General features: G+C 43.9%; 1 protein-coding gene across 22 annotated transcripts in view; it reads left to right on the top strand.

Annotated features, from left to right (window-relative positions):
• The window catches only part of MAGI1 (membrane associated guanylate kinase, WW and PDZ domain containing 1), a 332,909-nt gene that overhangs the window by 35,509 nt on the left and 274,256 nt on the right, over positions 1-23,144 (top strand). Inside the window, exon 1 of one of the 22 annotated variants that reach the window (XM_062008015.1) lies at positions 7,408-7,610. The exons of the other annotated variants lie outside the window; for them this stretch is intronic. Within the exon in view, the coding sequence (XP_061863999.1) occupies positions 7,490-7,610 (121 nt within the window). The 5' untranslated portion in view covers positions 7,408-7,489. Of the gene's footprint in view, positions 1-7,407; positions 7,611-23,144 lie in introns of those variants that run through there. 22 annotated transcript variants of the gene reach the window in all.

Raw genomic sequence — 23,144 nt, 5'->3', positions numbered from 1 at the left:
CAGTTCATCATGGCATCATTATTTTTACCATAGAGCTTGACTATCATTTTGGTAGCCAGGATTGACCTGAAGGATGCTGATTTAATCAAGCCTTGGAGTCCTAATTGGTTGATATTTTTTAAGGAGCCAAAAAAAAGCCCCAGAACCTACCTAGACTAAAACTAAATATCACAAGTCAAGTTGAAATTCCTCCTTTCACTGAAATGTGGTTTGGAAAAATATTTCACCACTGCAGTTCCTTTCAAGAGGCTGATCTTGGGTCATTCATCTTGAAAATATGTAGTGCAGATGAGTTTGGTTTTTTTCTTTCTGCAGAGGGAAGAAAGTAACTCCTTAGAATTAGGGGAAACACAAGCAAAACCCAGAGTGGCTGATAGAGTACAAGATAATCCAGGAGTGATAAGAATTTCATTCCATCATAATTGGCTTTATTTTTTACTTTGCCATTACATTGGAGTACTGTGTCCACATCTGGAGTATCGTGTCCAGTTTTGGGCTCCCCAGCTCAAGAGGGAGAGAGAACTTCTGGAGAGAGTCCAATAGGATTTGGTTCTTTGCTCTCTACTATCACCTTCTGAGATCTGGGAGGACAATTGCTCAGAGAATGTCAGATGCAGACTCCTTCCATTCTCTGTCATCAGTGAAACCAGAAATGGCAATTAAACCCCCTCTGCTCATTACTCTGTATCAGGCATGTACTAGAATGTGAGTGGCAAGTGCTGCTTTCATTCATGCAAGTGACAGTAATGCAATGGCTTAAAATTAGCAGGTTAATAATTTGAGTCGCTTTTGTGCAGCTCAGCAATCCTGTAACATAAGAACATAGGCAGATGTGTGCTAAAAACAGCTGCAGCAACTCAAGAACTCAATTGTTGACTAACAGATTGGACCAAACCCGTTTTACCTGTGCTGAAACGGTCTGTCAGCACTCTCACCCCCACACATACACTCTCATCATTTGAAGCAGCACTAGCAAACAGCAGATGGGCTTCACAATCTCCTTAAATTACCCTGTGTGTTCTGTAAAAAAAAAAAAAACCTCTCTGGCAAGCAAAGGCTAAATGAGCATCATCTCTAAGCTATCCACAAAAATGAAGACAAAGCATTGTGTCCACTGTATTCTCGGATAGGAACCCAAATCCAGGGTAACTGCTGGGTAGTTCTGCCCCAGATCAATCAGCATCACAACAAGGAATCCATCCTGTATTTCTCCATCAGCCCTTCTAGCAGCCTTGTGGAGGATGACCAGGGACCTTGCAAGGTGGCAGACAGGATGACAGTACTCCTGTGCCTCTTATTGTTGGTTGTAGTCTTGCTGGACATAAGCAAGCTGTGTGTTTTATTTTCATGGCTTTCATTCTGCTGCTTGCAAGCAGTTCATGAAGGGACATAATATGTCAGTGCTTTAAAGAAGATCCAATTGAGAAACAATTTAATGCACATTCAGTGAAAGAAAGTATCAGAAAGTTAACAGGTGAAAGTAACTTCATTTATCAGCAGTGACTTATGGATGCTCAGAGAGCCTCAGAGTTATTACATACTCCCTCAGGCAGGTGGAAGGACAGTGAGAGAAGAATTTCTGGCTGTAAAATGTCTTAAATGCCAAACCCCAGATGAGTCTTTATAAGATATGTTACTCATATTCAGTCTGAAGCTGCAGGAAGAGGGGAGGGTGGGGGTGGGTAGAGGCTTAAGCTGTTGCTGAGGAGCCCAAACATCATCCAGCACAGCAATGCAAGTCCAGGGCTTGTTTCCCAGGAGGGCTGCCCCTGCCACTGCTGGGCACTGTATGCAGGTGCATCAGGTCCCGCCAGTTCAGTGGGATGATGGGATTGGGTGGGACAAATTGGGAAGACTATTAGGAAAGGTTTTTCCAAAGCAATTAGCCTGACAGAAGAGGGCAAGTCCTGCCTTATAAACAACAACAGTAAGAAAACATCTCTGTGGAGAAACACACTTCTGCAAAATCCTGAGCTCTTTTGTTTTTGCTTTAAATGATTCACCCCTGAAAGGACTGCAACCTAGCAGACCTGAATCCTGCAAGCAGCAATGCACAGACATTGGAAGGAAACACAACTGGACTTGGCAAGAAGGACAAATTAAAGGTCTGTGTTGTGGCAAATGAGGCTTTCAAACAGACCAGCAGTTACATGATGTTCAAAACTTTGTGGCATTACTTTTATGATCCCTCCCAGCAGCACACAACAAAACATATCTGAGCTGTAATCAATTTCTTACAGCCTTATATAAACATTATAGGAATTCTGTCCTCTGCAATACTTCTTGCTCTCAAGGTTGCAATAAATAAGTCAGCTGCAACCCTGCTGCCGCTTTGTCTCCTATCTTCCTGTCTCAAGTCACTGCTTTTATTTCTTTTAAGCTACCAGTGTAACCACTTTCAGTTTCAACAAACACTTCAAATGTAACCTGTAGCTAAACTCTGGGCAGAATGAAACATTTTACATTCATGGGGGAGTAATGGAAAGGAAAAGCTATTTTCTACTGTTAACACCAGCTTCCTTTCATCTACAGTCCCTCTATACTATCTGGGAAGGGAATTGTGGTAGCAAGTCCCTCAACCAACAACTCAGAGAGTCCAGGAGGTGATGGTAGTCACTGGAGTCACACTTCCAAAAGCTGCATAACAGACGTCCTGACCATGGACATATCAACTTCTGAGGATGCCAACAGTGGCCCTTGCATGTAGCTGGTAAGCCACTTTCTCCCCATGCCACCTCACTGCCTGAGGACAGTGTTGTGGTTGCAACATACAGAGGTAGGAGACAGGAAAGAACTAGGATGCTCAGCTTCAGGGGGGAGCCATATGCCAAAAAATACCCATCTTTTGAAGGCAGACACCTGAGAGATGAAACCCTCCTCTCCAGGATCCTCAGGTCCTACCCAAAGCAGGACACAGCAGATTCAGGCACAACTGTCATGCTGGACTCTAAGCTGTAGAGACATCTGAGAGGAGAATTGCCTGGGTATATGTCTGGGTCAGGACTTGAGGAGAAACCCAAACTGGGCTCACAGCTATTCGGAGAGCTCTAACAGAACTGTGTGTCGCTTCAACACTGAACTGTCATGCTTCAAGGCACTAGCTTCATTTGCTCTATGAAGAAAGGCCACAATTTGTCAGACCACAGGTCCACTTATCCTATGGTTCCATCTCAAGGTAGAGTAGCAGTGACTGCTTTGAGAATGGAAGTCAAACCCCTAAACCCTTACACACACCTGCTTCAACAAACCAGCTTCTGCACTGGGGAACAGCAACCTCTTCAACACTGAGGCAGAGCAACATTTTATACAGCTGATCCCAAGCAGTGGAGATGATCCAGACAAAGGCAGGCTGCTCCCTGAGGCAAATCAGAAGAAACACCACACAACTCAAGTGAAAAATAAAGAAAACTTTCAGACTGCATCAGATGTTTCCCTTCCCTTGGAGGGTCAGCCATCCCCACCACCTCTCCTGCACATCCTACCCATGGCAGAAGATGCTACCCACCAATATTGCCAAGGTTTGACCTAAGCTTCCCCTTGGGAAGGTTTGGCTCAGGCCTCTGCAGCATGGGAAGCTGCAAACCAGCAATGCTGAGGAGAAGGAGTCATTGCTTCAGTGCACTGATCCATACAGACAGCAAGAGGCAAGGGAAGGGGAAAAAAATGCACTAAAAATTCTTTTGACAGGGTGAAAAATGAAAGCAAAGTGAAACACAGCTCAATCTGTCAAAACAAAATCACAGCAAGCTCACTGAAAAGAAAAAAACTACACAGCTCAATTCACATTTTTTAGTAGGCAATAACTGGTACATTTGTTTTCTTGAAGATAAGAGAGCGAGTTAAATTTGCCAGACAACACGGAGCAGATTGGAAAGGTAATCACACCAGAAGCACAAAGGATCAAATTTTGTAGTAGATCTAAATACAATCAGGGACATTCAGGACTTTCTTACTGTCACCTTGCAATTCAAAACACCCTAAAACAAAGTTTTTGCAGTTGCACTGCAGAGCTGGTGGACTCCAAAGTGCCTGGTCAAAAGATGCTTTGCCCTTTCCCTCTGAGATCACCATTCAAAGAGGAGGAAAGATGATGCTCTTAGCAGCCAGGAAGTCACAGATTGTCATGGCATTTTTGGTCAGGGTGGTAAAGATCACCCTAATACTGGAGTACAGAGGAGCCATTAACCTGGGAAGAGTCCCAGCAGTGTTGCCCAGAGAGCATTTTTAATGGTGAGACAGCTTGCAATGAGCTTTGGTGGGACAACCTAATTATTCAGATCTGAGGAAGCATCTCCTAATTCAAGAGGAGTACAAGATATATGTTAATAGTTCTCTCTTTCAGAGAGAAGCTTTCAGAGATGAACAACCACAGTATTTGACTGTTTTCTTGCAATGAGCCAGTGAGGCAGGAGAACAAAGGCAGGGGCTGCATGGAGCTCTGAGTGAAGGAAAAATACAGGGGAAAAAAATCCCAATAAAACTGAACACAGACTCTTGTTACACTACAAGGGGAAATTGCCATTTGTTGGCTTCATTTCAAAATGGACAATCATCTGAACACCCATCTTATATAAATGTGTGAACAAGCATTTCCATAAAATCCATTTAACAAGGCCTCAAGCATTAAAAATAGGAAATAAGATGATGGAAACAGTTAATATAGATGTGTAAAACCCCATATATATTCAGAACTTCATTCACACATTAAAATCTTAAAACCATTCTCCCAAATAAAGCAGCATTAAAACCAATTTCTAATTTCCCAGTGCTTCCATTCCAGCAGACCTTTGCTTCCTCAGACCTTTATTAGCCATAACAGCATTGCAGGTGCACAGAGAAATCAAAGTGGGACCTGGCACAAGACAGATGGGAAGAAAAAGACTGTTTTGAAAGTTTCCTTTTTCTGTTTGTCATTTCTTTTTTTCAGGTCATCTTGTAACATGTCCAAATCTTCCCAGTACACACAGCTTTTCCCAGTTGTTTTAACCTCTCCTCTTTATCACTCTGTTGGGTGCCTACTTTTGCAAGGGCTGAAATTCTACCACTTCTGGTTTACAAGTTCTCCACCTTTTCCCTTGAGGTTTCCCCTTTCATTACAAATTAACTCTTCATGTTACAGATCATCCTTCCCATAGCCAAGTGCTTGGTGTCAGGTACCCTTTTCCCCACAACACCCTTGCACAAAGCTGATAAGAGCCGTCCTTGGTGACAGCAAGTTTGGGCCACTGCATTTAGGCAAATATTTACATATGTGTGTGTCATATTCCATAATCAAAATATCTGTAACTAAGGGGTAAATGTTGAGGAACCCTGTATCACACTGATTCTGGTTTCAGCACTGCTTTTAAGAGGGCTGTGATCTGGCTTCTAAGCAGTAGTGCACTAGAGAAGATTCCCAGCAGTATGTGTAGCATCTGAGATCACCCTTCCAGGGAAAGAGGTGGGGAGCAGCAGTATCTTGGAGGGAAGAAAATGAAATGTAATCCATGGTGATAATTCCTACCCTCTGGCTCAAACCCTAAGCCTCATTCAAGTGCTAGTTCAGTATTTTCATCTAGTAAAATACATGAGGTAATTAGGATCTGGTGAAAGAGGAAAGGAGCATGTATAGAGATCTCCAGCAGTGTAATTCAAACTTCAAGACAGCCTTTGTTAATTTTTACAAAGTCAAATAAAGCAGAGGCCAGAAATACCAAGCAGCTCTAACAAGTGTCCCTGTGCTGAACCTCAGTCACTCGTGTACCTGTACATGATAAACCCGCCTCCCTCCTTGGACAGAACAGTGACTGTCCACCAGCAGGCTGTGAATTCCAGCCCCTGCTTTGGGAGTGGGCAGCAGCATCACTGCCAGACACAGGCAAGGCTGAGGCTGCCAACAGACAGCTTGGCCAGCCAAGGGGAATCAGTCCTGCCAGATGGGCTGCATGGGTGCAGCTTTGTCTACACTTGGACTTTTCTGATGTAACCTTTCCTCTACAGAACAGAATCAAGAGGGAGTTTATAGAGACTCATTTCCCATTGCTTTCTCTATCTTGGTATATTTTGGTATGAAGTGAAAAGTAGTTGGAAGGTGTAAAACTACAAGCAAAACCAAGTATTTACCATTTTCCATTAGTGTCAGAGTCAAATGATTTCTTTAGCACTTTCTGAAAGGCTCCTAATTATCCAGCTCCTTATTGTGGTCATTTAAATGTGCTCTGCCCCATGTCCCAATTACTGTGATTTATCCACAAGCATTTAAATCACACAAACAAGACTTGGGGACTTACAGCTCTGAGCAGAGCAAACACACCCCTCCCCCTACTTGTAAAGGTACACAGACAGGTCTCCAGTGTAGCTGTACTTTTCACCATTAAACCAAGACAACTCCTCACAAAGCAGCTTTGATAGAAATGGCTGCTAGAGTCTGCACTGCCAGCCTGGGAGCTGCCTTGAAATGGAAGTATAGGGTCATATCTGTATCTTGTGCTGAGATGAGGCCTCACCAGGGCAGAATAAAGGGGGAGGAGAACCTCCCGCAATCTGCTGGCCACACTCTTGATGCATCCCAGGATGCCATTGGCCTTCTTGCCCATGAAGACACATTGCTGACATATATATATATATGTATATAAGGTCCAATCATAGATTTGAGTGCCTGGCAGCTCTAGTAAACAACTTGATTGATGTAATACTTAGCTTAGGACAAGAAAGACTAAAGCTTAGGACAAGAAAGTTAGAATTTGATGCTCCTTGGTTTTTTCCTCCTTTCCTATTTAGGTCCTAAGCCAAAATGGTTTACTGTGGAATACAGCTGAATTGCTTACTTTATCTCATAAATACTCCTCTGTTCCTCTTTTGGGCTGATGTTTTCCTTAGCTCTGTGTTGAGGCTTAGGTATACCCTACCTTCCCTCTTGATCTTTTTGATTTTTCTCAGAGCTGGTGCAGTTGTAACAGTCTCAAGTTCAGCCCTCACTGTTAGCTGACAGCCTTGTCCTTCCCATGCCATAAGGAGCCTGCAGCATAGGCAGTGGAGATATACTGATAAATTCTTTGCTTTTGTGTTAGATTGGATTTTGTTTTGTTTTGATAGAGCATGTATCATTTCCCATCTGAAAAGTGCTTTTATTGTATGGTTGGAAAAACCCTCTTACTTGGCATTGGCAAAGGAAGCAGAGCTTAAAAGGAAAGGACGAAAAACAGCACTTTAATTTAATAAGCAGTATTTTGGGGTTCCTTTTGTTATGTGCTACCTTTTGAACTCTGTAAACCAGCATGCAGATCTAATTCACAACAGCGTCACTGTGTTAAGCTGCACAAGTAAACACTTTAAATGGGAGGAAGCACCTGCGTATCGCTATTGTCTCTCTTCTTCCAAAAGTCTCTGGGCTGACTCTGTTCAAGCCAAACTTTCCAGTATGTGGAAATCCAGAGGCAGCAGCAGGCAGCAAGCAAACCTCAGTGCCTTGGGGCTGGAGGAGCGGGCGTGTGTGGAAGGAGAGGCGGCCATGGAGGGGAGCGTGGGTGTGCGTGTGGGTGCCCGCAGGCGCGTGGGCTACCATGCGCTCGCACAGCTGCTCGGCCTGCGCCCGGAGCCAGCGAGCTGGCGGCACTGCAGCGCTCGGCAAGGTGAGGATCACACACAGCTGGCTGGGGCTGGGGCTGGGGAGGCTGGTGGACCCCGAGGGCCACGGAGCTCTCAGTGTGCATAATGCTCTGGAAATGCCGTTGTGGTCCCATGCGTTGGGTTTGGATAACCAAATGTTTCATTTTGTTGCTTTCCCATTGGATTTATACTTTTTATGGGCCAGCACCATTCCTTGGTGAGGAACTGGTTAAGGTGTCACAGTTATAGATACAACATGTAAGAGGTTTACAAGACAAGCTTTAAAGCTGGAAAAGCTGGCTTGTATAGAAGAGCTTTAAAGGCTAAACTCTCTTTAGTTTACCCAAGGCAGATCAGGAGGTGCCTTATCGTCATCTAAAAGTAACTGCAAACAGAAGATCTTTGCTGATAAAGAACTTCTTTTCATCTAGGAAACAAAAGCATGAAAAAGTTCATTGGCTTGAAGCTGAATTTGGATAAATTCAACACAGAAAATACTAGGATGGATTATCTGTCTCCATTGCTGTGTTAATACTGTGATCTGTGTCTAATGAGAAATTGTGGGCAGCGTAGAAATCCCTGGATAAAGTGGTTGGTGGTGTGTAGGAAGTCTTGTTAAAGTAGTGGCACTTTTGGATCTCTAGTTTTTCAATGTCTACATGTTAAAGACATTTGGTGGTATGTAGTACCTGGGGAATTGGAAGTACATCTCTATTTAGTAAGTGTTTATTTCTTGTAGATGTTAGCAGTAATGTTATTAATAATTCCAGCATCAGTTTCCATTGAGGAAAAATTGTCTTTGTGCCCTCTAGTGGAAAAAACATTTATTTGAATGCTTCCAAATTGAGAGAAATTCTTGCAAAAAAAAAGTGGAATGTGTGAGAAAAGCCATAGAGGAGCAGAGCAAGGCTGGAGAGAAGAGGCTTCGCAAGAAGCCAACGTGCTTTGTGCTTTCTCTGCTTTGGTCCTTGAGAAACTGTAATGCTGATTACATACACAGATGTGTAGCCTTTTCAAGTAGAGGAGGTAAGAAAATCTGAATAGAGAAAGAGGAGTTTATCCATTGCCCTTGTCAGCTGGGCTTGGTGAAACTATTGTAGATGACTTGAGGAAAGCTTAGTCTTGGCAATCTCTGAATCGTTGGTGATTGCTGTCAGTGTTCCTCAGGGACAGGGTGGGGAGGGCAAAGGAACAGAGAAAAGCCCACTCCAGACATGAAATGAGAGTCAAAGGGAAGGACCATAAAATGAATTCCTCAAGAAATTTCCAGAGCAATTTGTGAACAGGAGAGGAGGATGAGTATGGAGTCCAGAACAAGAGCCGACTTACAAAGGTTAAAAAAAAAAGGGTAAATCTGTCCAAGTTCCCACTTTAATAGGATAACTGGTTAGTGCACAAGAGGAACAGAATTTCAGATCATCCTGGTGAACAGCAAAAGCAATCAGACACCAAGATAATGAGGTACAGGGAAGAGGAGGGTGTGATGGTGATTCTGGGGGGAGCAGGAGCCAAATGACTAAATGCAAGAGGAGGAGAAGTGGGCAGGGTGGTATGTGGTGACGGCGACTGTTGTGGATGGCCAGCTGGGGCAAGTAAACAATGTCCCAAGGTTTGGGAAAATGAGTAAAATTTGGTTTTGAGTGATCATTACAGAAATGTTGTGTGTAAGAAAATGCTAATGATTGCATCCTGCTGCACTGAGGGCTGCTGGGTGGTGTGAGGCAGGAGGAGAGCGGTCACACTGGCAGGTCCGGAGGTGAACCATGCAGGTGGGAAACTCAGCAAATGAGAGCAGAGAGGGCAAGCTGAGGGAAATGGAGTTGGAAATATAAGCCTGAGCGCAGCCAATATGTTTTCTGATGCATAAAAGGTTGCTGTAAAAACGATGATGATTAACTTTTAGTACCCACTGGGGGGAAACACTTTTATTTGTCTGAAAAAAATATTCAAGGTGCATAATGGGGGAGAGTTTCTCACTAGGAAGGGTAAGAAAGCCATAGCAGAAGAAATTGTGACTCTGCTTCACTGGAGGATTTGCAGAGCAGTTAAACTGGTGCCTGATGCAGATGGTGTGATTTCTCCCCCCATTCTGTTGCCTTCTGTCCATCCACCCGCCATGCAAGGTCTATTTTACTCGTTAACTCACCCTGTTGGACTTTTTATTCCTGTTGGTAGAGGTGCTTTGAGGGCCTGAGGGTCAAAACCAGTAGCAGTATTGCAGGCTGTTACATGCCTTTGGGATATAAATTCTGCTCTCAGTGCAGTCATGAAAACTTCAAGCACAGATGTAGATCACAAGAAATTGCTGCCGTCCCATGCTGTTTTTTTCCCCTTCCCTCTTTGTTTCTTTCTGGAGCTGCTCATTTGGGATGTTATGAGAGCAACAGATGTGAATGTGATAGAGTCCCCGCACCCCCCTCCCATCACTGTCATCCTCCCTTTCATTGTTCTAGACTGTCATTCTTGTTTATTTTAGTTTGAATTATAATTGCAAAAACTGTTACAGTGATGTTTATTTGCTGTGTGTCATGAGTCACTGTTTATGTTTGCTGCTGTTTGCATTGCCTCTCCTCTCCTGTCTTATGCTCACAGCCCCTGCTCTCCTCTGAGCTCTCAGAGCCCCTTCTGTTCAGAGTCTGTGATGCTCTGTGCTCCTGTAACTGGGGGGAAAAGCAAGCTGACAATGAAGATCCAGGGTCTGGCTCTTTTCCCTCTGTTTTTTTCTCATGACATTTTGTAAGGGTCCTGTTGCAAATGAAAAGATTCCTTAGAGACTCCTTCCCTGAGATCTCTGTGCTTAATTAGTCTCTATCTTATTTCTGCCAGGCAGTGAGATCGATACTGCTTTTTCTGGCTTGCAAATTTCAGAGAAGGAAGGGAAAATCATATTAAAAGGTCCTTTTTTGAATCTAGTAAGATGCCCGTGCATAATTCCATCATCTGCTCCCATACTGGCAAGTTAATCCCTTCATGTGCTCTTGTCACTGAGGTGGAGAGTTGGGCATCCTGCATATGACCATAACACATGAAGGATTTTGAGAGGTTTTGCTCTCACTGTCTCAGGACAAAAGCAAATCTCTCTTTTTTTGGCCTCAGTTTTCAGGTATGTAAAATGGGGATAAGGTTGCAGCATCTCATCCTGGCTCCCCCTGCCATGAATCCAGCCATCACCTCTGGATGTTGAAGCATTTCCACCGTTACTTGCTAGGTTTAATTTGGTCCAGGATGATGTTTTGTGATGCTTGACAAGCTTTGCATGTCGAGATCACTAAAGCAACCAGTTCTAATGTATTTTTGTATTGGTTGTCTCTTGAGACAGCTGAAGCCCAGGAAACTTGCAGGTTCTCGATGTTTCAGCCCTAAAGTGAGCAGAACTTGTTCAGATGTGGCACATGAGTCTGCCAAATGGCACATGGCAAGGTGTGAGGGAAGAACTGTGACCTTGGTATCTGGCAACATGGTGCGAGGAGTGGTCATTGCAACTGATTTGCACCAGGACAGCTCAAGAGAGATTGACTTGTGTCTCAGTTTCCCTACCAAAGGAAAGGAGTCAGCGACTCTTGCAAAGTGGTTGGAGCTCTGTGGGTTAGAAATGCTCGTGTAGAGCTGCTTCTCAGCTGGAAAATCCCACTGACTTCTCACGGGATGCCTCAGGTTCTGTAGGCTAGGGGAAGGAGCTCTTCCACTTCTCATGACCCTGGGCAATCTCTCACGCTTCCTCTTCTTATTCCCAGTAAAGCACTGTCATTGCCAGCCAGGAAAACCACGCAGCTCCTTGTCTCTGAAATCTGGAAGGGAATGCCTTGCAAGTCACTCTGTATATTTATCAAGGAGAAATAGGCAATTTATTTGTGTCAGCTTAGTAGAGCTTTGGCTTACAGAGCTCCATGTCCTTTGGCCTACAAGCTCTGTGTCCTGAGTCTGTCTCAGGTCATCCACGAGCTCAGCAAATGTTCGATTGTGAATCCACTGTAAAATAGCTCCAAGCTTCTTGTGCCTGAATTAGCAGCCTTGAGAGAAAGCAGCCAAGTTTTCAGGTATAAAATGTCCATTTTGACTCTTTTAGGTGTTCTCAGGTGGCCCACAGAATGTACATTTTTTTACTCTATTTGTAATGCAAAACCTTTTAATTATCTCCAATTTATAAATCCCTAGTTTGGTACTTGAATGCCTGTAAGAAAATGCTCATCTTGTAGAAGGTAGTAATCAATGTCAGAGGAAACGAGGAATAGGTGGCGTGTTTTAAATGGTGTCAGTTCCAACAACTGGAATGTATAATTTAAGTCACTTATATTTAATCATCCTTTAAACACTAATTTTTCAGCCTCTGCTACTTGACTTGCAGGAAGCTGACAGCTTTTGAATACCACTGTGGTAACACTTGGTATTTCCTTAAGCTGCTCTATGGTGTGACATGGCTCTTTACCCCATGTGTTGATGCTGCATCCACAGCTGACTGTCCAAGCCTGGCTGCAGCTGGTGCTGGAGTTGGACTCTTGTTTAGCCTCCCCCCTGGCCCCAGTTTCAGAAGTCTCAATTGTTTTACCTTTTTATGTAGCTGTAACATCTGCTGTAAATACCACAGCAAAAGTAACAGCTGCCGATGGTGGGATTATGGAGCTGGGGTCCATGTGTAACAGCTAAACATGTTCTAGCAGTTCAGCAGGTTGCAAAATAAAGTGGATAAAGCTGTGTGTGTGTGTAGAAGGTCTGGATCTCTGCCTGGGGAGCAGAGCAGCAGTGCCCTGGGTGCTGGTAGGTGCTCACTGGTTGTAACCACCAGTGTCTGTTGGTGACATGCACTCGAGACACTAACTAGTCACTGCAGTGTCAATGTGCATTATTTCAACCTGCATTTTGTACAAGTGCATGCATATGTGTGTGTGCATATGCATATATAAATACATGTATGCATGTGTAAAGAAGACTAAGCATTTTTAAAGAGCTAGTGGGAAGCCCTGTATGTGTTTCAAACCACGTGAGATTCTGGCTCCCAGCCGCCTCGCCTCCACCTGCTCCCTTGCCCCCACCCCTATGGGCAGCCTGTGGATGAAATAATTTAATGCAATCTTTGCTCTCAGTGACTGGTTGATGGCATTGGTGGAGAGAGTGGAACTGCATCCATTAAAAACACAACTGGGCTGCTAGGGAATGTGCCCCAGCAGAAGGGGTTAGCAGCAAAGGGAACCCGTGCACTCTGTGTAACGCAGAAGTCAGTCGCCTTCATTTGAAACTGCACATTGAGATGTCATTATAACAGACTGTTTGCCTACATGGGAAATAGGTAGTTTTTGTTGTGCCTAGCAGTCAAATTATATAGTCTTAAATTAGAAGCTGCCACTTCTGTTTAGAATAAGACTTGCTTTTCTGTATATGCATGAGCACATTAGCGTTTCAAGCCTGCCGAGCTCTACCCAATGTGCACCGGTTTTGCAGAGGAGCCCATTAGTGCTCGCTGAGGTTAACAGCGAGGAGGGGGCAGTGGGGAGGAACATCTTAATGAGGCAGGGTGAAGAGTTGACATGAGGACACGGAGTGCTTGGAGCCACCTTCTGCTGCGGGAAGAATCTGGCTGTTGCTGGATGAGAGGCAAACGCCGGTAGCAGGCAGCTCGGAGGTCCTGTCGCAGTGAGGAGGAGGACCTGGTTTCCAAACAGCCTCTCTGAGACTCTCTTGCAGCATTGGAGGTGGCTCAAATGTGGATCAGGAGATGATGGAGGAGCTTTGGTTCTTTCCTGCCTGCAGTCACTAAATGTATCATCTACAGTGAAGGGCTCCTGTTGGCCTTGTTTCCCTGGGACTCAGGGGTCCTGGGACAAGCAGAGCAGGAAAGTGTTGAGTCCAGCCTGAGCTTTGGGAAGGACTTAAGTGCCCTTCAGAACTGGTGTCTCTGCCTTCCTTGAAAACCTCTTATAAATATATAGCAGCTCAGCCTTGGTGCCATGGCTGATGGGTCAGGGCTGCACTGCCCCAGTGCAAGCACGGCTGGAGGGGGCTGCCAGGCCTGTAGTGGCTAAATGCATCTGGTGGAGGGGTGCAGGGCTTCACCTTTGATTATTATTCCTTAACTTTAGAAGTATTTGAGTTCCTGAGGTGGCTCAAAGTTGGCAAGCACCAGCAGGCAGTGCTGCTTTGGCTTTGGCTTTCAATGAGAATTTCACCTCAATACTGGAGGATCAGACCTGAAAGCCCATTGGAAATCTTAGGGAATAAGATTTTGCAGTGGAACACAAACCCTTTTGTCTGTTCATCTACAGCTCTCCAGATCATGTTTAATTTTTAATTTTATTATTTTAAAGGCAGAGCACTCTGTAGTGACAGGAAGAACTAAAAGAAGAATTGAAATTTGTTCTGTAGATGTCACCTTGTTTCATATTGTTGAAGTAATAGTAGAGAGCTCATCGTTCCCTTGAATTTATTCACTGCTTAGGATTACTCACAGCAGAAGTTTCTGGGGAAAGAAAACTCCATCAACTTAGATGTTCTTGCAGTTGTGAGATGAGCTCAGAAAAAGAGAAGCATTTAGCTTATTTAGTGCCCACTTCCCCTGAGGTTTAAAGCAGTGGCATCTGTTGAAGGGTCTCTTAGCTCTGGGATTTTTCTAGTTTTGTAATGTTATGGTTAATTTTTGTTGTTCCCTGGGAAAAAAAATAAATATGATCTAAAAGCCTTTTCCTTAATAAAAGCACACATTTGTACTTTCTCACATGACTTCAGGAGATGAGTTTCTTTGGAAAACCATCAGATACATGTGAAAATCACCGGTCTTGGCAGCACTGAAGTCGTTAAGGAGAAATTCAGTGCTGCATTTGCTCAGAACTGAGCATATTGGGACTGGGTAGGTTGCAGCAGTCTGGTGTGCTGAACAGCATGGCTTTTTTAAAGCTCCTAGTACAAGTGCATACGATTATCCTTTGAAGTTTATTTTCTGCTGCACTTGGTAAAACTTTATTCACTGCAATGATTGACTTTTTAAAGGCAAAACCCTGGAGAACTGCAAGTAGTATTTCCCATTCCCTATGGGAATCGCTACACTCTGATAAAGCTTCTTTTATAGCTTGCAAGACCAGAAGGACTCTTCCCCACAGTTGAGTGCTTTATTTAAAATATAAAAAATTTAAAATATGAACAACCTGTGTTGTCCTTCCTATCCAGAATGGACCAGCAGGAGACTAAAGTCATTCTGGTGAAGACTGGCATATCCTTTCGGGCTACTTGGCTGGGTCTTTGTCAGGAAAGACTTGACTCTAGTTGCACATCTTTGAATTTCATGGTTTTTTGTGAGCTGGATGTTCACCCCTCCCTGCACCATGGTGAAGCATGAGGTTTCCTGGTCTCTCTCTGGTACCAGCAGATTCTTCATTCTCAACGTCACTGCCCAGCAACACCCCAAGGCGACAATGACCAGGTGATAATGAGATGGGTAGCTTCTGCTTAAGGCCAACCCTCGCCACCAGAACTCAACTCGCATCAGCCTTCAGGCCAGCCTGCTGTTGCCTCTTCAGGCAGTTTAACTTGTGCTAAATTTCTAAGTGAACCAACCTGATATCAGAGCTCTTGTGAGCACCAGGGGAGTCCTGCAGAAAGGAGAGGACAGGATCACACCTGTGTTACCTATGCTTGTGCTGATAGCTTCTGCCAACACTGAGGTTGGAGTACTGGTAACACTGGTCTTCGGTTATCAGTCTCCAGTGTGGCTGGGCTGCTTCTACACCCCACCCAGCCCCCAACTCAATTAGAAGGGCATATTTACAGGTTGGGAAGACCTGGAGGAATGAAATAACTTACAAAGCAGATATGCTGGAAGTGGCTATTTCTGTAGCTGGACGTTGAATTTGGCGTGCCAGCTGCCATGTAGGCACCTGCCTGAGCCTTGGTACCTATCCCAGCCATCTGACTGGGTTGGCACTGATGTTTTGCATAAATAGTACATTTATAAGTTGGCTGGTTTAGGATTTTCATTTGAGGTACAATATGGACATGTCATGAGGCTCCTGCTATGAAGTGAGCAGAGCAAGTTCTCCACCTGGGACAGCAGTGGTTATTTGGCCAAGTGTGGGTTTTTGGCCAAGTGTGGGTTTTCATGGTGGAGTGCAGGCAACATAAGGAAGCTAAGTGGAAATTTGATTGGATTGTGGTGCAAAATTTCTGGCAAAAATTTCTGCATGATTACTGATTGCAGGGAAGCAGTACACCCTGAACCAAATGTACTCTTCCAGCTGCAGGAACGCAGCCTCCTGTTTTCATCCGTCTGCTCATTTCCCTTTCTGATCTATAAGATTTCATCTCTCAGCTCCAGCAGCTTTGGTCATCTTGCCGTCACTGATCTGGATACTGGAGGAGACTTTTCTTTGACAGTCACTTGGGAGCTGTTCCTTGTTTGCCCGAGTTCTGAGCTTACAGTGGTGCAAGCAATGTGATACTATTTTGCAGCTGTAATAGAGGTCAAGGCCCTCTTGTCTTAGATATTATAAAAATGCCTTTTAAAAGGCTATACATTATCCCAAATGGGCTACAGGCAAGGCAAGGGGTAACCTAGGCCTTCACAGCTGCTCCTCACAGATGAGAAACTGAGGCACAATCATGCAGGTATATTTTGCCAGCACCTGAAATAAGACCCAGATCTCCTGCGTTTTGCTCTAAAGAACTTTGTGTTTGCACGGCTTGATTTAGAGTCAGTTGCTTAAACAAGCTACAGCTGCGTGTGCTTTGCTTGCTGCTTTATCCCCTTTTGAGTTAAAATGCTTTGAAATAGATCCAGGATAAAGCTCATCCACTGCTGGGACATCTCTAATCTACTTTCAGGAAAGCCTTTTTTTTTTCCCCTGAAACCTGGCTGGGGAGGAATTCCTGCAGGAGCATGCTCAGTGCCCCACACCCAGGTATGAAGTGCAGATCACACCCTCTGCCCGCAGTTCGTGTGTCTCTGGTTGGCGATCCCAAAACTGAGTGAGTGAGTGAGAAAAGGCTGCAGGTAAGGAATGCTGAGCACAGGGTTGCGTGCTGGAACCGAATTCCAGGACAGGTTCATTCTTCTCCCTAAGACAAGGAAGACAGCTTGAGTTAAGGCTGAGCAAGTCAAAAGGGGTTTCTCAAGGTGCACCCTCCGGGTGGCTGCTGCACTCAAGAGTAGCTCTTTGTTTGCTTTCTTTCCTGAGCTCATCCTTCGGAGCCATCTTGAGAGCTTGAGTTCATTTGATTTGTTTCTAGTTAAGTTCCTGGCCTGCTGGCTGCCAGGGCAGGGTTGCCCATCAGTCAGCGTGGCTTGCAGTGCATGTCTGCATGTGCTGTGCCAGCGTCAGCTTTGGCTCCAGCTTAGATTTTTGGAAATGAAGCTCACAAGCTGCAAGTCTTACCAAGAAAAGCTGTTGAGGTGTGGTTCTTTTTTTGTTTTGTTTTTAAAGGAAATTTCTTGCTTTCTCTGAAAACAGTAAAATTCTTACCCTGGCTGGTGTTAGGTGGCTGCTGGAAAGGGCAGTGCTGTAAGTCTCTCTCAGTGAAGCTAAAAAGTTATGTGTGTTCTTTGCTGCATTGAAAACATAAACAGGAATGTTACAGTTCTGTCTGCTTGCCATGCTCTTAACTTACAGATCATTGTAGTTATAGTTCCTAAATGTTTTGAACTCTAATACTTTATTTTCTTTCATATCAACAAGCCAAAATGATAACTTGATCTTTCAGGGTATAAATACCTTTTATTTCTTAAGGTATTGTTTGCTTTTACTATTAAAGTTGTTTACAAGAAATTGTTTCTAAGCAATGTATTGTTCACTTGTGTAGCTTGACAGTATAACAGTAAAATATCATTGTGCTCCTGATTTCCCTTTGAAAAGGCAAAGTAACTCTCTGTGCTGTAATGATTCTGAGCTCTTTATCATTGTGTTCCTTAAATAAAAAGCACAAGATGATCCTGCCTTAGAGAAACTTAACAATTGTTTTTTATAAACAGTGTACGCTCTGGTTTCTGTAGTAAATAACTAGATTATTGTTTATAGTTGTACTTTCTTAATGAGAACTCAAGTTGTTGGCTGCTTCCGTGTTTTTCAGAACTAATTGTACCACAGTTTTAAAAAGCACTTTATGTAATTGACAGTCATTAACTCCTGATACAATGTGCTGTGAATGGAGGAAGCCCATATTTGAAGGGCTCTCAGGGGACAGACTATCCTAGCAAGGGTCTCTCTGAATGTGCATTTTGTGAAGTCCAAAATTCACAGCCTGCTGTTGCTTATGGTGGGAGCAGAGGTATGTCCCAGACTGTCCATGGACACTGAGATGTGAAACTGTGAGGACCTGTGATTCCCAGAGCTAAGCAGAGGCTTAACTACCTTATTGAACTCAGCTTTGATTTGTTCTCCCTTATTGCCTCCACCTGTATGTGCTGGAGGTCATCAGGAGGGGTGGGTGGATAGATTTTGGTCTTTACTTTGAGAGGTTGGTGGTAAATGTTGAAAGACTCCCTCAATTGTGCAATGCAGACAATTCCATGGTGACTGGGTGGAAAGGGGAAGGTTGGCATTTATAGCTCTGACCAAAGCTGCAGCAGAGGGCTCCTAAATGCATAGAAAATGTTTGCAAGATGACTTTGTTGGGACAGCATCTGCCGCAATGTTGCACGGCTGGGGGCAGCAGCATTGAAAGCTCCCAGCTTAGGAGAGAGGAGAGGGTATGCCCAGCAGGTGCTGTGAGGAAAGCAGGAGCTGTAAATCCTTCTGAAATTGTTGCAGATGCTGGCAACTTTACTGTAGGTGCTTCATTTGCAGTGGTGTGTGCTGAGGGTGCTGGGGAAGAGGGGGTGGGTGGGTTATAGCTGCTGAGCTGTGCTGCTGCTGCCCTGCCTGCCCTTTGCCTCGGGCAGGAATGCAATGGGAAAAGTTGTTTTTCTCCATCAGAGAGAAAGGAATGTTGTATTTTCACATCCAGACCATACTGCCACATGTGCTACTGAGTTTAAAGGGGTTACCCCATCCTAGAAATAGTAACTGCAGTCACTTGCTGTGTGTGACCTGGGTGATTTTCTGGTGGCTTGTGTCCATGGGTGGCAGAAGCACCTGAGCTGGGCACAGACTGGTTTCCCTGTGGTCTTTGGTCAAGGTGCTCAGCCATTCCTCTGCTGTGGTGTTGATGGAGCACTCCTGAGTTTCTATCTGTGTTGACTGATGGTGGGAGGGCCAGCATGGTTCAGGGGGACCTTTGGGTTGTCTTGCTCATTCATCCTAATAATGCCCTTTGTAAGGTGGCTCCTCTTCTTCCTTTTTCTTCTTTCCACGCTTGAAGTTAACACTGCTGGAGCCAGGGGCAGTAAGTTCTTTGTGTGAGATGTTCTGACAGCAAAGCTCCGGGGGTGTGTCTCTATTGTATCCCTCAGTAATCCCTCAAGTTTCTGCAAGTAATATGAAACCTTCCTGCTATGTTTGTGGAGGTTTTTTTGGGCCTGGGATATGAGCTGCCTGGCTCTTGTTAGAGTCAGCTCTGCCAGAGAAAGCCTTTGAGAAGAGAAAGCTGCTTTCTCTTTCTACTTGTTATCTCCTGTGGTGCTAGCCATCTCCAAAACTTATTTCTCTATGAATGAGTTTAAACCAAAGCTTGGCAATAAATGCCCTTCCAAAACTGTGCATTTTTAATCTTCTGATCTCACTGCCTTTTGTCTCTGGGCTGTTCTGACCTCTTCGTGTCAAGTGAGCAAAGAATCTGTGCGACTCTGATAAATTCATCCAGCCCCTGTATAGTCTAGGATAAGGTCTAATTCGATCTGATGGTTACTAATCTGCCAAGACTTTCAGTGATTTGTTTTCATACTGAGTTGAGTTTCACATGCCATAGAGAAATGAGTAAACATATTGCACTGGTAACAACAGCAAGCATGAAGCCAAGTATTTGTATTCATGTACTTGAAAATTCCTGTCTGCTTGCTTTTTATGGAGATTTATTCCTCTTTTTTTAATTGTCAGGTTGCTCATTTCATTCACCTGGTGAAGTGCTGGCAGAAGGCTTACTGTGAATTGTGTGAGGCTTTTGGTTTGGGTTAGTCTTGCATTGCATTCATATTTTCCTAAGTCTGTCACTTTAGTACAGCAGTTGTAGAAGTGATTCCAAATATCAGATTGTTTTTCTACCCAACACATGTGACTGGTCCAACAGCAGCTTTTATAGTGCATAGATATTCTTGAGTTTATGTCCTTAAGTCACACTGCAGTGGGAAGATCCCTGATTGTTTATGTGTTTCTGGCACTTTGTAAATGAATGAAACAGTGAAATTCTCCACTGCATGGTTTTGGTTTTTTATTGATGCTTGTGTTTTCAATTGTTTTTATAGTTATTAGAGTATTTTAGGAGACCCTGGTTAGGTAACACTGGAAAGAATTGGGTTGAGATCTGGAATCTGCATTCACTGAAAATGAGCTAGGAGTTTTAGACCCCTGGATTAGAAATCTTATTTTACAGTTCTGATTGTTATATCTGAAATACAGAAGGCATCCATGGTTTGTAAATACTGTTTCTTTACAGAAATCCCCAGTGGTGATGTAAATGTGTGACAGGAAAGCTTGTGCACAAGGAAAATTAGTTGTCCTGTTAAGAACATCCCTGCATCCCACCACCAGCTGCAACACCTCACACTATTAATTTTGATTCCAAGCTTGAATGATGTGTTGTCTGCCACAAAATAAAGCATGGATCTGACAGCAAAGATGCCTGCACAAGGTTTACCAAATGGAGGTGCTGACTGGTATCCCATCAGTTTAATTTTGTTTACATATGGCTGTGAGAAGTCTGATTTGAAGCTGGGACTTTGGATTAAGGTTTCCAGGACTGACTTTCAGGTTCATGGTCAAGTGCAGCATGTCTGGGGGGCTCTGCAGTGCTCAGCACTCTCCCTCTCTTGAGGTCTCTGTTCTCACTGCATTAGTGGCCTTGCTGCTTCTTTCAAGAAAAACCCAAACTGGTGCTTGCTGCATGACCTTATGTCACGTTGGCTTTCATTGCCCATTTTCCCTCTCCGTTTTCTTCCTTGCAAACGATCCAGCTCCTTTCTGGATGCAGAACAGAAGGGAGTACAGAGGTTCCCACTTGGGAATTAGGTGGCAATGCCTGTGAGGGCATGTTAAGCCCTGCCATGGGAGGCAGAACCAACTGTATGTTACTATGCTTTCATTAGTCTAGTAACATCATTGTAGCCCTTTATCTAGGGGAAGGGCTCCAGTCAGTGTAGACAGCCCTGGGCCTTGTGGCACAGTCATCCATGTCCTTGTTTTATTTCTTCAGCTTGTATCTCATTAACCTTTTACCCTGCTTGCTTTCTGTGTGCTAATTTCCGACAGACACAAGAGTAAACTCGGGGTTCCTGACCTGCTCTGCACCCCTGTGCACAAGATCAATACACTCGACCTTTCCAATGGATGCTCCCAGAGCAGTGCTAGTGGAAGTGTCTGAACTCCTCAGCATCCTCCTGCTTTAAAGGACTGCAGAGAGTTTTACAGCCTGGTAACCCAACAGCAATCAGGAAGGAGTTCTTTCTGGAATTAGTAAAGCATTAATTGGCTCCACTAAACCTGAAGTGAGCGCAGCTGGCCACATGTTTTGTTTGGTTTGGTTCTGAACCTATTTGTGATGAAATTCGTTGAAAGCTTAAAGCTGTGTAGCAAACTTTTATTCATATTCACATATTCACACCATAAGTAAGTTGGCAGAAGGTTTGGGGTGTTCACCAGCTATATTACAGAGTTTTTGGTATCAGCATATTAACTGCACACTTGGCCTTTTTTAATTGCAATGACTTGATATTAAGCAATTCCTTTGATACTAATCAGAGAGATTCTGGGTTGAGAGAGAGCATTCATATGCCTGGATTCTTTGTTGGAGTTTAAAAATAATATCAAGTTTTGAAGACAAAGGTTTTATGGAGAGGCCAACTTGCTTCTCAGAGGGACTTTTAATAACTAAGAGGATACTTGTATCTTTAGAACTGTAGGGGAGCTCAGAGCCACCTCTGAACTGTAACTCCTTTGTCTCTATTAGGATTTCTGCTATATGTAAGTAATTAAAAAAATTATAAATGTACATTTTCTTTTCTCCCAAAGAGAGGTTATTATCCATTTTGTCAAGTGTTGTGAAGCTGGATAATGAAGGTGACTCTGAGTAGAACTCTCTGCTTTCACCAATGCTGCTTCTGGCTGATGTCCAGAGTGACGGGAGAAATTTACACCTTTGTACTGGGGGATGGGACCTATCTTTGCATAAATATTGTGTAATTAAGAGCATGGCAACAGTGGGGAATGGTGCCGAATGTCTGGGTGCTGTGCAGTCAAGTGGAGCAGACTCTGCAAGATAGGAGCTGTCTCACAAAGCCAGGCTTAATACATTTAAGTACATTGACAGTAGTTAGGACAGTAAATGGGAGAAGATGGTAAAAGGAAGTGGATTCTTTGCTTAATTTCAACTACTGCTGCTGTTCATGCTTATCAACTCTGAAACACTTCCACTCCTCTCCTTTACCTTCTTTTACTTGTTAATCCTGTCCCTCAGCTCACACCAGTGAGCTGCTTAAGTTTTTTCACCACTTAAGTCTTTCCTCTCATTTGCCGAAAATGTCTGTGGGTTTTTTGTTTTCAGTAGCCCAAGTTCCCAGATTATCTCCAATCAGTTGAGGGCTTTCAAAGTGTATGGCCCATATCTGTGGAGTTAGCTTCCAGTATGTGTCTAGGGATTCATGACAGGTTTGGTTTTCTGGCATGGTTTCCAAGTCCCTGGGTTTGTGTGTTGCTGTGAACCTCGTGGTCCTGGGAGCACTGTGGTGGTTCTGCTTGTCTCAGACATTGATGCTTCTTGGCCAGGACTTGCCATAGTCCTGTGGCCCATAGCAGGGAGTGGGTGAACTGCAGATGCAAACCAGCATTGAAGTGCTGCAAGGTGTGTGGTCCTCTCTGGAGGTCAAACATCTCATTCTCCTGGGGAATCTGGCTCAGGCTGGTGACTGAGGTGGTATCTGAGCAATCGTGCTTTCTTAAAACAAGCTTAGACTGAATCTTACATTCCCATTATTGAGCAGGAGTGGCTGCAGCAGAGATGTGTGCTGGTGCACATTTGCAGGGCAATCAGGAGAGAGTTGTTTAAAATAGTAAAGGCTTTTTTTCCTTTCTGTCCTTCTCCTTTTTTAATTATTATTGTTATTAATGACCTAGACACTGCACTAAAGAGTTTGAACCTGTGTGTCTTAAATGTTGGCTCGGGCCCAACCACTTCTATTTTCCAGGGTTAAGTATGATGTGTTTTTTATGTGTGTCAGAAGAAGCTTATACATGTGTGGCTTGTTTTATGTCTTCAGATATTTGACACATGCAGAAAAATGAACTTGTAACTCTTGGCTCACTGAGAAGCTTTGTAAGAAAAGCCAAAACAGAGATTCTCCTCTTGCTTTCATCATGCTAAAAGTTGCCTCATTAGTTCAGCTTGATCTGATATGAATTGTTAGACTGTAAGCTTGGCAAAATTCATCCCCATTTCATGCAGGTAGGATAGGCCTGGGCAGCACAACTTGCCTGTTAAAATGGTAAAATGGA

Source organism: Colius striatus, chromosome 15 (genome assembly GCF_028858725.1).
Source record: "Colius striatus isolate bColStr4 chromosome 15, bColStr4.1.hap1, whole genome shotgun sequence".
Classification (NCBI taxonomy): domain Eukaryota; kingdom Metazoa; phylum Chordata; class Aves; order Coliiformes; family Coliidae; genus Colius; species Colius striatus.
Note: the sequence above shows the minus strand (reverse complement) of the source record. Positions and strands in the feature narration are given on the sequence as shown.